Raw genomic sequence first — 14,037 nt, 5'->3', positions numbered from 1 at the left:
TGGTTACAAGATTGGTATAAATATGTTTAATTCTTATTAGTGTGTGTTTACTTTGTTATTAGACTTAGACATTATTAAGAGGTGTCCACCTGACACGCAAAAAAATGCACCTCCCACTACAGCACCCCCAACTTAAAACCTCTTCCCACGGCCCTTGTGCCACCTTAAATCTTAGGGCCCCCTCGGGCTCCTGGTAGTCTGCAGTGGCCCCACTTGCCTTAAATTGATCCTTTGATTGATTTACAATGCACGTCATGTATCTTGTTTGTTCCTCAAGATGTTGATGTACCCTGTTTGTATATTTTCTTTTCTTTCTTCACTTTGTTTTCTTAAAGGGGTCTTATTATGCTCTTTTTATAAGATTTAATATAAGTTTCATCACCCATTTGGAATAACTATTATTTAGGCTACAATCTGGAAATAAACCTTTTGGCTTTAAGCCTTGGTCTGATCAAGGTTTATATGTTAGCGAGATATATTTCATTGCCAGGGCTTAAGACCTTTCAAGATCTGAAAGACGGCTACAACCTTCCTGGTCATTCATATTTTTTGTATCTAAGGTTGAGAGGTCTATTGGACTTTGTCAAGCCATTCCAGACACGTATTGCAGTGTCATTTATTTATAACAGACTGCGAAATCATCGCTGTGGCACACTTTCCATTACTACTTTCTGGTAGAAAGAACTGGCTCCTCACAAACCAAACTGGGACTGATATGGGAAACTATTCAGATGAAGGCCGAAAATATTGCCCATCAACTAATACACTACAATTAAAAACTACACTATAAACACTACTGTTTCAGCACAAGACTGTCTGGTTAAGTCAGAAGTACAAAAAAACTGCTTGTATTGACAAAGAGACCTATAAAACATTGACCAGAAACTGTCATACACACACATTCCTGACTCAGTTGCATATGAATCCTTGAACTACAATAATTACAGATTCATAAAAACATCTCACAGGGGTGATATCACTGGAACACAGAGTCCTAAATTTGTTTTTGTTTTTTCTTTCTTTTATTTAGTCTTTTGTTATTTTTAATAGTTATTATAAATAGGTTAAGTTAAGCATTTTTTGTTCTATTTATTAGATATATTTGAATTCTATTGTTTAGTTTTAAATGCATGTTCTTTTGCATTTGTTAAAGTGCATTTTAATATTTTTCATTCATTACAATAAACATTTGCTTGCGACCCTAATTAATGATTGACTGAAACAAAATCAATACCACAGATAGCAGAACTTGAGACGCATACACCGTGTGTTGTGATTAGTTATGGTACTTTGGAATGTAAAAACAAATATACAAGCAAAACACATATTTATCCGACATATGTGCTCTCTGTTGTGTGGAGAGACAGACCACCCATTCGTTTCCTCCCCTCAAACTGTCCACACACAGCCCCTGCTGCTTCTTCCAACTTCTGTCATCCTTGACTTCAGGTCCCTGAATTGATTGATAATGCTCGTAATGTGGTGCAGCAGAACAGCGCTCGGGAGGCTGCAGAGAATCGCCCCGTGTACCGTCACCGGATTTAATCGCGCGATGTCCACGTTACCGAAAGTGTTTGTGACGCGCAAGGTGCCGCCGGAGGGACTGGACATTCTCCGCAAATCTGGACAGTAGGTTGAAACAAACATTTTTTACACCAGCTACTTTCATAAAATGTGCTCCAAGGTTGTTATTTGCCTAAAATGTATTATTTGACTTAACATTTTTATGTCCGCAAAGTTTATAAATAAATAAATAAATAGGCTACCTAAAAAATTGAGTAGCACTTTATTTTACAGTTCAGTTCCGCATGTATTAAATACTGTGTACTTATTATATTAATTACAATAAATGGGTAATAAGCAGGGACTAACCCTGACCCTACCCCTATGTAGGCTAGCAACCTTATACTATCCAGTACTTTCTTAAATATGCTGCACTGTGAGTACATGTAGTGTACTGTAAAATGATGGAGCAACACAACACGTGACAAGGTAGCCTACTTTACAGTAAGGTTTAACTTGTTTACATAAGTTAACATACATGAATTAATAATGAACTTTGGCCTAATTCTACAGCATTTATTAAGCTTTAACATTTACAAAGACATTTCATTTCATCAAAAGTTGTAGCTGTTAATATACAGTAATGCACTGTAAACAGACATGAACTGAAAAATTGTAGCTACTTTTATTAACTAACATTTATAAAGGTTAATAATTGAAACATATTGCTCACTGCTAGTTCATGTTGGTTAATGAATTAACTAGACCATATTGTAAATGCTATTTAATTCATTATATTAACAAGTAATATATGTAACATGGACACAACCGAGTCTACCCCAACAAGACCTTCATAGGTTACATTTTTTCAACATGTGGAAAACTGTAATGTATAACTGAGAGAGAGAAAGTTAATAAAAATCTTTTGACCAATTGGCTCAGCATTCCCATTTTGAACATTAGTCATCTGGTGTATCAGACTCATTTCTATGCAGATTTGAAAACAGTAAAGAAATAAAAATAACAATGTCAGGGTCAAAGAAAACAAAAAAGTCTGTCTTTTGATGATGTGCCATTTTAGTCAATATAACTTTGTTTTGGGAGTTTATGGTCTGCTACTTACATGTAAATCATTGAACTGCTCTCTTTTCAAATCTTTCTCTCACTCTTTAAAGGATTAGTTCACTTCCAGAATAAAACTTGCCTAATAATTTACTCACTCCCATTTCATCCAAGATGTTCATGCCTTCTTTCTTCTGTCAAAAAGAAATGTATGAATTTAATTTAATTCTCAATTCTGCCCACACAATCTTAGGGTGCAGTTTGAGATGTGGGACTCTGATGACCCTGTGCCCCGAGTGGAGCTGCTGAAAAGGGTCAAAGGTTGCGAAGGAATACTGTGTGTGCTCACAGAGAAGATTGACGCACAACTATTGAATGCTGCAGGTTAGCTTGCGATGCATGATCAGTAGGTTGAAACGAATCAGGACAAATGCAGTGACGTATTGAATGCGTGTCTCAATAATGCAGGTCCAAATCTAAAAGTCATCAGCACTATGTCAGTGGGCTTTGATCATCTTTCTCTGGATGAGCTCAAGAAAAGGTCAGTTGCATGAGTAATATTTAGATGTGAATTTCTTTAACTGTGCCTTGATGACTTGGCTTGTGTTTTTTCCAGGGGAATACGTGTAGGATATACTCCGGATGTTCTGACTGATTGCGTTGCTGAATTGACGGTTGCCCTGTTACTCGCTACGTCCAGAAGACTCATTGAGGCCACACATGAGGCTAAAACGTACTAATAGCCATCAAAACTTACACATTTGCTAGCTAATCATGCACTGACGCATACTGATTTATACTTGTGTTTAGAGGTGGCTGGGGAACATGGAGAACTTTATGGCTGTGTGGTCATGAACTAGCAAACAGCACAGTTGGCATCTTGGGACTAGGGAGGATTGGTAAGGAGTAGGATGGTTTTATGACTCTATATAATTTCTGAATCATTTATTAGGTGGGTGTCATAATATGTCAGATTAATTTACATGTGTGTGTGTGTGTGTGTGTGTGTGTGCTGGGTAGGTGTGGCTATCGCCGAGCGTCTGAAGCCGTTTAAGGTGAAAAAGTTCATCTACACAGATGTGGCGCTGAGACCTGAGCTTGCAAATATGATAGAGGCCGAATATGGTGGGAAAATCTTCACAGAACCTTCATGACAGTTGGAGTTGCAAGGTAGCAAATAAATGAACTGTGTGTGTGTGTGTATGTGTGTGTGTGTTTTAGTCTCTTTAGATGAGCTGGCCAAACAGTCTGATTTTCTGGCCATATGCTGTGCTCTGACTCCAGAGACTTATGGCATCTGCAATTGGAATCTCTTCTCCAAGATGAAGAAAAACGCCATCTTCATCAACACAAGCAGGTAGCACTAAGACATTCTTTCCATTTTTAATTTATCATTATTTATATAACATTATTTATATTTATATATATATCAATGCTTGGTTTTAGATAATTTTTGTTACTTTGGCTCAAATTTCAGGTGTTTGTTATCTTGCAATTGCAAGAATTAATCAACATAATTTTTGCAGAAGAAAAAAAATAATGTTTGTTAATCAAGATACATAAATCTAAGGTTTATGAAACAGATCAACACACTGTTTCTGTCTTGCAGTGAATACCACTTAAAATTGAGCAGTTGACGCTTGAAGTGTAAACTCTATAAGGTGCAGGGCATATGTTCATGTTTAATACACCTTAAACCAGGGCTGGGCAACTTCAGTCCTGGAGGGCCGGTGTCCTGCAGAGTTTATCTCCAACCTTAATCAAATACAATTTGACCGAAGTTGCAGCCCTGGCTTACACTCTAATAAAAGTCTGTAAAAACTAGGCACGATGTGTGTTAATGTGAAGGAATTTTCTGTAGAGATTGTTTTGCATTATATTGTGATGTAGGATTATAGGAAATTCTGTAAATAACATCCTGGCAGAAAATTACCAGTAGTTTTTAGTATTTTCTTAAAGTGTAAATGAAGACATATGTCATTGTAATGAAAAAAAAAAAAGGCAGCAAATGTCATGTTTATAAACTGTTTATATTATTTACCTCAAATGAACATGAACCACAGTACACTAGCGACTCTCGGCACTTCACTGCATGATTGTGTTTGTGTTGTTATTGTAAAGAGGAGGAGTGGTTAATCAGGAGGACCTGTATGAAGCCCTGTCCACCGGTCTGATCGCTGGAGCCGGGCTGGACGTCACCACACCTGAACCGCTGCCCACACACCATCCTCTCTTCACACTCAAAAACTGTGGTAAGCATGCACATGCGTTCATGCATTTTATTAAAGTATTTGGCAGGTGTTTTCTGAAAAAAATCTAATATTCTGTGTCCATGTTTGAATTTACAGTGATTCTTCCCCACGTTGCCAGTGCTTCCTACACGACACGGAACTCCATGTCTGCTCTTGCTGCCAACAACCTGCTGGCTGGACTCAGAGGAGAACCCATGCCTAAAGAACTCAAGCTGTAGAACTAGACAACCAAATTGAAAATTCTGAATTTTATTTTATTTTTTTAATGGGACAGAGAATTTCTGAAAAATCTTCACACATCTCATAGTGACCACAACTGTCATAAAAAAAGACAAATTAACTATTTACATGTTAAAGCCAATAACCAATAAATAGCCAATCTATAATTTTGAATTAACAAAATAATCATTTTCAATGTTACAAATGGATATGCATTTTGAGTTTTGCTAAAGATTCCTTTTAATAGTGTTTTTGAATATTGGTGTTTTTGAACTTAAGTGTTGATCTATTGTGTTAGTTGATGGCAAAGGCAATTTAGGTGGCAAAAATATAGAAAATGAGCATCACAATTAAAAATGAAATATTGAACGATACCAGTAATTTAAAAAAGTCTATTATTGGTTGATAACTTGTATATCATGTATCCCTACAAAAAATATATAAAATGAGTCTATAAATGTCAGAAGTACAACATAAATGTCAAACAAATGAGAAGCAAAGTGGACTACATGGACTGTAGCTTGGTTTAAAAAAAAAAAGCATAAAGCATTAATGGCTTAAGTTTATAGTGACAGAATTGTCTTTTTTAGATGAATTATTCCTTTAAAAGAACAACAGTGCTGACCCCACGTATGTGTTGTAACATCAAAAGCCCAGTGTTTGTGAGCACACAGGCAAGGTTCACAGTCTGAGATCAATCATCTACAAAGAGCAAACACTAGTGAGATCCATGCAAATCTTTCAGTCCTCAAATATGTTGCCAGTTTGGAACTTTTAAGTCATCCCTTTCAAAATAACACAAATACATGAATGAAAAGACAGACTGAATGAATAGCATTCTTCATGATTTTATTCACTTAATTCTTCTTTAAGCCAGTAGAAAAAAATGAGTGCTCTAACATTGTGCGATTGATAGCCATTACACTGACTCACATTAATTCCTTCACTTCTGGCATCTCTAGATCTGAGCATCAATAAAAAAAAAAAAAAATCACATAAGGCAGTTGTTTTACTTCCATTGTGATTCAGGTCATTTAAAGAAAAAGTCCTGTATAATTAGTTACATTTAACACATATGCACAAACATTTAAGGTCAACTGCTGTTTTACAATTAACGAGTAAATTGAGAGTTCAAACATGTTTTGGATTTCTGATATGTTCAGTATATTTTGCTGATTATATTAGGAATGTTGTAACAAAACTTTTTCATAAACACTCAAGTGTCAACGTTCATGTAAAAAAAAAAAAAAAACACAAAAAATAATAAAGTACAATAATTTAGACTTATATGTCTCCATTTTATTTTGGATGAATTTATAGTTTTTGATATGGGGGTAGGTTATAATTTTTCATATTCAGAAGAATCTTTAAGTCCATCCAATCTAACAAGATTTCAAACAGGGGCAATATATACCATAAAGGCAAAATCATTACTACTGTCAAATTAAAGATGGCATAAAATGTTACTATTCTGCAGTAACAGCTTATTTACAGGTTGGAATGTTTATAAAAGCAGCTTCTAAATCTTAACGGCTATACTTTAAGTATTTAAGGACTTTGACTCTCAGTACAGCATTAAAAACATCACAGAAGACAACACTCAGACGTCACACAGTACTACGACAAGACTGTTATTACCGCTAACAGTATCCATAAACAACCACTAACACAATGACTGAACATCTATTTTCATTTACAAGTATGTATGTATCAAGTATGTATTACTCCACAACCCATAAAACATTATAGCCTTAAAGACTGAAGGTGCAATTTTTACATAATGGTTTTCTCTCTGTGCACTGGAAGGTCAAAAGAGGCACATGAATGCAACATCCTTTTCTAAAGTGACAACCTCACCAATAGCTAGCACTCAAATTCATCAATATGAATTTAATCAGTAAGCAAGTGCTTTAAGAAATGCTAATATGGAAACTGTACCCATAAACATCATAGTCTACCATTCTGTCAGTGCTAAAATCAGTTCTGTCATGACAACTCTCAGAGAGCGTGGTAAAATACATGACAATGTTATTTAGTTTGGTCTTGGCAGAATATAGATCTGCTACACTGCTGCGGCAACAGAGGAAATACAGACTTGCTACTTCCAATACATTCACAGATATGCTGCTGTGAGCATGTAAGAAATAAGAAAAATAAAAATAACCCCACAGCAGGTCTATACAGGTGGAGCTGGGGAAGGTGGAGGGTTTCTGAAGTTTTTTACTTCTAACAGTAAAGGTGTAACAGTAGTGATTCTGGTAGACAACCTAGATAGCATTTTAAGGCGTCATTGCCATTCTCTTCATGTGAAGACTGAACCATAAGGAATTTGGTGCTGGACAAATTTCTAAAGCAGCATCACATGTATCCCGCACAGTGGAGGCAATACTAGGATGCATTGTACCAAGCTCAGTGGGAAAAAATGCATTCAAAATGCATGATAATAAATACACTTAAAATACTGATTAAACATATTTAAAAAATATACAATAATGTGTAATAACTCTGTTAGCTTACCAACATGCTAACATCAAACCAAATACTTTAGACACAAGAAAGTGCACTCATTACTATGAGTGGGAGAAAGTGCAATTCAAAATATGGTGGAATAAGTCCCACCTTCTAAATAAAAGAGCCAATCGCCAATTGGTAAAGTGGCCGTCAGAATCTCTCGTTGACACAGAAAGAGTCAGTATCCTGATGCAACCTTAATACTATAAATTCAGTTCAGTTCTAAGGATGCTGCCTATATAGGCAGTTTTGGAACAAAGCTTAAAGCAGTAAGTCGTGGCCTAATGGTTAGAGAGTCGGACTCCCAATCGAAGGGTTGTGAGTTCGAGCATCAGGCCGGCAGGAATTGTGGGTGGGGGGAGTGCATGTACAGTTCTCTCTCCACCTTCAATACCATGACTTAGGTGCCCTTGAGCAAGGCATCGAACCCCCAACTGCTCCCCGGGCGCCGCAGCGTTAAAATGGCTGCCCACTGCTCCGGGTGTGTGTTCACAGTGTGTGTGTGAGTGTTCACTGCTCTGTGTGTGTGCACTTCGGATGGGTTAAATGCAGAGCACGAATTCTGAGTATGGGGCACCATACTTGGCTGAATGTCACGTCACTTTTTTTTTGGAACAAAGCTTAAAGCAGTGGTTCTTAACCTTTTTGACTCCAAGGACCCCCTTTTGCTGGAGATTTAGCTCGATACTTATATCATAATAAAACAAATAAAGGCAAAAATATGATGTCAGTTTAATGTTGTACATCTTCAAGTGTTTTTAAGATTTTAATCAAGATCATGTTAATATAACTAAATTGAAATACCCTTAAGACTTACCAAAAGTTTGCAAGATGCCACCTAGCGGGGCCCTTGGTTGAGAACCACTGACCTAAAGGTGCACCTAAATGAAAAATGACCAACTCTCTCCTTTTGATGCTTCAGATCAAAACAAACAGAAAACATCAGAAGCTAAAATACTTTGCTACACAGCCGACAGTACAATTCTGACTTCAAAGCTTCTATTCTCATGACATTTGATTCTGCTACTAAGCTTCTGTCTGACATCTGCTTGCAACACTTAAAGCAGACATCTCCATCTCTGTATTCTATTAAAAACATCTCACAGTGAAACTTAAAGAGATAGTCCACCCAAACACCAAAATTACTTTATCACTTACTCACAATAAAAAAGAACAAAACCTTTACTACAAACAATAACTCTTTTTGTCAAAAAAAAAAATATTCTGAAGACTGATTCAACTAAATTTCTCCATAAAAAACACTGGACCCCACTTACGTTTACTGTATGAACAAGAACCAAAAGAACGTGTAAACACTTTACAAGTCACACAAGTCTAGAATAACATCTCTGAGTGAACCATCCCTTCAATTTGTAAAATCAATGGCATGTTAACATCATACTACAGTCATGAAACACCTAAAAAAGTTCCTATAGCTACTACAACAGTGGATGTGTGATTATGGTGTACAGATCTTCCCATTCAGTAGAGTAAGAACAGTCAGAAACTAATGGGTCTAACTAACTGGTCATCCCTGTATGGTGTCTTTGGAGTGCCTGTGATTGTGCTGAATTAGAGCAGGGCGTTAGACATATCGCTGCTCTGCCATCGTAAGCAGGTTGTTTTTGAGTGCTTGTACAAGTGACTGGACTGACTAAAGCGTTTGCCGCATTTCAGACAGGCGTACGGCCGCTCTCCCGTATGAACTCGGATGTGTTTCTTGCAGTCCGTCAGAGTGAGGAACGTCTTACAGCAGATCTTGCAGGCGTACTTCCTTGCGCCTTCAACCACTAGCACATTGTGCTCGGAAAGTGCCTTTTTACATTTGGACAGAACATCTGCAGAGGCTCTTGTCAACCGGGGGAGCGGGTTCAAGTTTGAGCTGCCGCCGTTTTGCCCCGCGGTGACGGAACCCTCAAAGTTTACTCCACTGAGAAGCATTGAGGAGGAAGAGGACGGGGAGGCAGCGCCAAATTGCTGAGGGCTGTCTGTAAGTGTTGAAGCACCTTTGGGAGCGATGCGCCTGTATGCTTGGCACCCTCCGGCGCCACCCCTGGATGAACGAGGGAAGGCCTGCAATCCCAAAATGTTCCGCTGGAACTCAAGCGCGAGCTGGTCCACCGATCCACCACGGGACGTTGCTAATGAAGAGGATGATGCTATACCATCATGCAGTGGCCGCAGAAGAAGTGACTCTGGCTGCAGGTCAGAGCAGACCTGTGCATCGCCCGGAAGGAGCTGCAGAGAGGACGATGAAGTGTTGATGGAATCGTTTGGGAGGAAGAAGCGAGCAGAATTGTGGTCTGCTTGAAACTCTCCGGTTGTAGTGTTGGGAATATTGTCAATACTATTAGCAAGGTTAGATGACGCCCCTCTGCCAGCAAAGGCCTTTGCACTGAGGAAACTGGAGATATGCAATCCAGAGGAGGACTCCAGAGCATCACTGCAGGAGAGCTGCTCTCCTCTTCCTCTGTCTTCTGCTGCTCCTAAGCCCTTGTTTCGTTTAATCAGCAGCTCAGAGCTGGGCTGGGGATCGGAGTAGCTGCGCTCACTGCCCTCAGGACTCAGCTCCAGCTTTTCTCCAACTGGCTCCACCTGAGGAAACATCACAAGTATTTACAAAGTCCCTTTAATGCAAGTCAGTTTACCTGTCAGCCAGCTTAGTAACACTCCCATGCAGCTCATCTCTGCATAGGCAATGTGTGCAAGTATGGCTCTAGTAGAACGGCTACAAACTGAAAACTCTAAAACTGCCAATAATAATAATAGTTTCAATAATATATTTTGAACCGGCAATAAAATAAGACCGCAAATGTATTGTAAAATTTGCTTCTTAAATGTATTGTAAAATTTGCTTCTTTGTTTGGTCTAGCAAATCAAGCAAAACTGTTACAACAAATAAAAAATTAAAACTTGAATAAATGTATTGTAAAATTTGCTTCTTTGTTTGGGTCGGTACAATTTTTGTAACATTTTTAAAAGACATCTCTATGCTCACCAAGACTACGATTGATCAGAAATAGTCTAAAACTGAAATATTGTGAAATATTATTAAAATTCAACATAACTTTTAAATATATTAGAAAATGTATTTTATTCTAATAAATGTCAGATCATTCTAAACGTTGATTTGGAGAATTTCATTGTTGAAAACTCTTGTGCTGCTTATTTTTATTTTGGAAAATTAAGGACTCTTTCAAGATACTTTATTAAGCACAAAATTCAAAATAACAGCATTCTTGAATATAATTTTTTTGAAACAATGTAAAGGTCTTTACTGTGACTTTTGATAAATTGAATGTCTCCTTGCAGAATAAGAAGAAAAATCTTACTGACCTCAAACTTTTGAACAGTAGTGTGCAAGTTTTTAACATAAAAATTAAAATAATAATCAATGAAAGGGTGTATCTTGATTATGATCATTAATAATACAGCATTGCCTCTTGAAAATTTATATAAATTGAATTCTACTTTTCCAAAATGGAGAGGCATGTAGTTTGGGACAATGTAGGAAGCAAAATACTAACTTATCTGGAACAATCTGCAGAAACACTCACAAATCAGGTGGACCTAAAATCCAGTAACGAAATACATCCATTACAGTCCCACTAAATTACCTGGTCACTCCCTTCTGCCTGAGACGTAACATCGCTAGTCTCATCAACAGCCTCAGGTGAACTCAGTGGCTCAGTCTTCACCACGACCTGCATGTGCTGCTGCTGCTCCTCTTCTTCCTCACCTCCATTCTTTATCTTCATCCCTTCGCTATGGTGATGGCTCGCATCCGGGTATTCCTCTTTACGCGGCAACAGCAGCGTTTTTTCCGGTCCTGCTCCCCTCCCTCCATCTGACTGAGTGGGAAGCTGCACGTCTTCATGGGTGAGTCCCCTTCGATACTCATCGTGCTTTAGTAAACCTCCATCATCCCCCGGAATGACCCCATCCAATATTTTACCGTGAGAATCTGGAGACAGAAGCTCCTCTCCACCCACACGCCCCTCTGATTCACCCACAATCCCCTGCACCTGCGAGGAGAGGCGTGGCCTCCCCCGTTCCGAAGTGATCAGGGAAAAGGGCTGTTTGCGCTTCAGGAAACGCCGTGTCGGGTGAGAACCGTGCTGATCCACCAACCCGCTGGCACATGCTGAACCCGTTCTCCTCCCGGTCCCCGTTCCCCCATCTTCAGCCCCACTCAGGGCAGAATTGACCAGGCTCAGGCCGAGCTGTTGCAGCAGAAATGAGCGCTGGAGATGAGAGTTGGCAGCTGCTGCTGCTTGTTGCGGCTCGGCGTGATGCTGACCACCACGATCTGCCGGGGGAGACATGGGAAGAGTGCGAGTTGTAAGGTAGTGCTTACAGGCTTTCACCACAGTGTTTAGATGCAGATGAGAAGCGGCCAGCAAGACATCCATGACGTTACTCTCTCCCAGCATCAGCGTGGACGTGTACATCATGTCCATCAGCGCAGCAAACGCTTCAGCCGTCACCACCTCCGAGTCCAGATGGATCATCCTCGTACTGGCGTCTCCCTCAGCAGCAGTAAACAGTGCTCGGAAATGCGTACTGCAGGCGGACAGCACGGCACGGTGGGCCTTGAAATGACGGCTGCCAACCGTGATCACGCAGTCACACAGCTGTCCATGCAGCCGCTGGTAGTTCAGCTGCTGGAAGATCTGCTCAAAATGTCCTGGGAAATCCATGACCTGAGGACAAATGAAGAATAGATGACGAAATGGAGAAATATTTAATGCCCAAACAATACAGACTAGACATAATTCAGCCACATAGTGTATACAAAATCAGACATGTAAGTACAGACTTTAGTCAGGGTAGAGCCATGTTTAATTTTGACAGGAATGAAAAGGAGGCAGCGTGGAATAGATGTACAGTGTGTTTAATGGACAGTACTGTTTAATGCCAACTATTTAGTTGTTGAAACGTCTTTCAGTACATAAAAAGTTGTGAAAATGATGTGATCTAGTACCTTTATACAGTGTGTGCCATTTAATTTATTTCATTTTCAAATATAACATGAAAAACATTAACAATTATTCATATGCAAGTAAAGAAGACAAATACTTCAAATATGTGGCAATTTCAGAAAATTCAGTTTCTTAAAGTTTTGTCAATCCTAAACAAACACTTTAGAGTAACAGTCGTTTCCAGCAAAATGCTGCATTTACTAGAATCGACATTAAATCTGTTATGAATTATAATGGGAGCACCTTATTACCACCTTATCAAACAACGTAAGAAGCTCTCAGAATCTGGTATCTTGTTTAATTTCGATGTTTTATAACCAGTTTTGTGGTAGTAACAATAACTGTACAGTGGAAGCTATGGTTGCTAAGGTGAATACTGTAAGTGGTGAAGTCAGAATCAGAAAGAGCTTTATTGCCAGCTGTGTTTACACATACGAGGAATTTGTTTTGGTGACAGAAGTTTCCACAGCACAAACAGAATAACAGTGACAAGACACAGATCATTAAAAGCAATACACACACACACATACATACACACACACACATAAACAAAAAAAAAAACACACAAGTGTCCACAATAAATACATACATATATATACACATATATATATATACACACATACACACATATATATACACACATACATACATACATATATATAATTATATATACACATATATATACACACACATATATATATATATACATATATATATATATATATATACATATATATACACACACATATACATATATATATATATATATATGTATATATATATCTGCACATCGAAATGCAAAACAAAAACATCTGCCTCAAAACTCTAGTCTGACTTAAATATATAATTTACATCCTTTTCAAACATAAAGTCATGATAAATCTCCATATACTGCAAGATAAAACAAAGAAGGAGTTTAATGTAACGCTTGTATGGGTGTCATATTTACACACATCGTATGTTCTAATAATAAAAACAGGACAGAGAAAGAAAATGTGGATATGAGAGTATATTGAGAGAGTTCTTTGTTTAAATGAGCAATAAATTAAGCAAGTAGTTATGTTGGCTACTCTGCGAGCCCAGTTCTCTCACATAGTCCTGAAACACACCTACTTTTCACGTCTGTCTCATGCGTCTTCAGACAGTCCGGGTTTGTCCTCTGATACCATCCAGAAATACATGCAAAATCTGTCCATGATGGTTATTATTCGAGGCACTGGCCTGGAGTCACACGTACAATAGAATCGTCACGGGAAACAGCATCAGATTCAGAAGCGTAGAGAAAACAATCCATTCCGCCACCTACTGTACTGGAGAGTGTCAATAACGCTCGAGCGCATGCAATTAAAGAATAGTTAGTCAAAAAGTGAATACTCGGTGATCATTTACATCATTAACCCTCACGTCGTTCTTTTCCACTGTCTTCTGTAGAGGATAAAAGAAGATCTCGTTGTTTTTGTAGTCCAACATTAAAGTTATTGGTCACCTAAAAAAAGAAAAGTTGTCAT

General features: G+C 38.3%; 2 protein-coding genes across 3 annotated transcripts; one reads left to right on the top strand and one right to left on the bottom strand.

Moving 5' to 3' along the window:
* The first annotated feature begins 1,338 nt into the window (after window positions 1–1,338).
* On the top strand, window positions 1,339–5,563 carry LOC122148703 (glyoxylate reductase/hydroxypyruvate reductase-like). Its single transcript, XM_042775902.1, has 9 exons — window positions 1,339–1,629; window positions 2,819–2,949; window positions 3,034–3,106; window positions 3,182–3,298; window positions 3,376–3,464; window positions 3,586–3,690; window positions 3,787–3,922; window positions 4,687–4,817; window positions 4,914–5,563. Exons 1-9 carry the CDS (start codon window positions 1,469–1,471, stop codon window positions 5,033–5,035), a joined length of 1,065 nt encoding a protein of 354 aa, XP_042631836.1. The 5' UTR covers window positions 1,339–1,468; the 3' UTR covers window positions 5,036–5,563.
* Window positions 5,564–8,761: 3,198 nt separating this feature from the next.
* LOC109078517 (zinc finger and BTB domain-containing protein 5-like) lies at window positions 8,762–13,853 on the bottom strand. Of its 2 annotated transcripts, none has more exons than XM_042775859.1 (3): window positions 13,639–13,853; window positions 11,165–12,250; window positions 8,762–10,142 (listed from the first exon to the last, which is right to left on the bottom strand). In XM_042775859.1, the coding sequence occupies exons 2-3, from the start codon at window positions 12,245–12,247 to the stop codon at window positions 9,120–9,122; spliced, it is 2,106 nt and encodes a 701-aa protein (XP_042631793.1). In that variant the 5' UTR covers window positions 12,248–12,250; window positions 13,639–13,853; the 3' UTR covers window positions 8,762–9,119. The 2 variants fall into 2 exon arrangements, with proteins under 2 accessions (XP_042631793.1, XP_042631751.1); XM_042775817.1 differs by having other exon boundaries at window positions 13,643–13,852.
* Window positions 13,854–14,037: the final 184 nt, after the last annotated feature.

The sequence above is a fragment of the Cyprinus carpio genome, chromosome A1 (assembly GCF_018340385.1).
Source record: "Cyprinus carpio isolate SPL01 chromosome A1, ASM1834038v1, whole genome shotgun sequence".
Lineage (NCBI taxonomy): Eukaryota > Metazoa > Chordata > Actinopteri > Cypriniformes > Cyprinidae > Cyprinus > Cyprinus carpio.
This window is presented reverse-complemented; position numbering and strand designations above follow the sequence as displayed.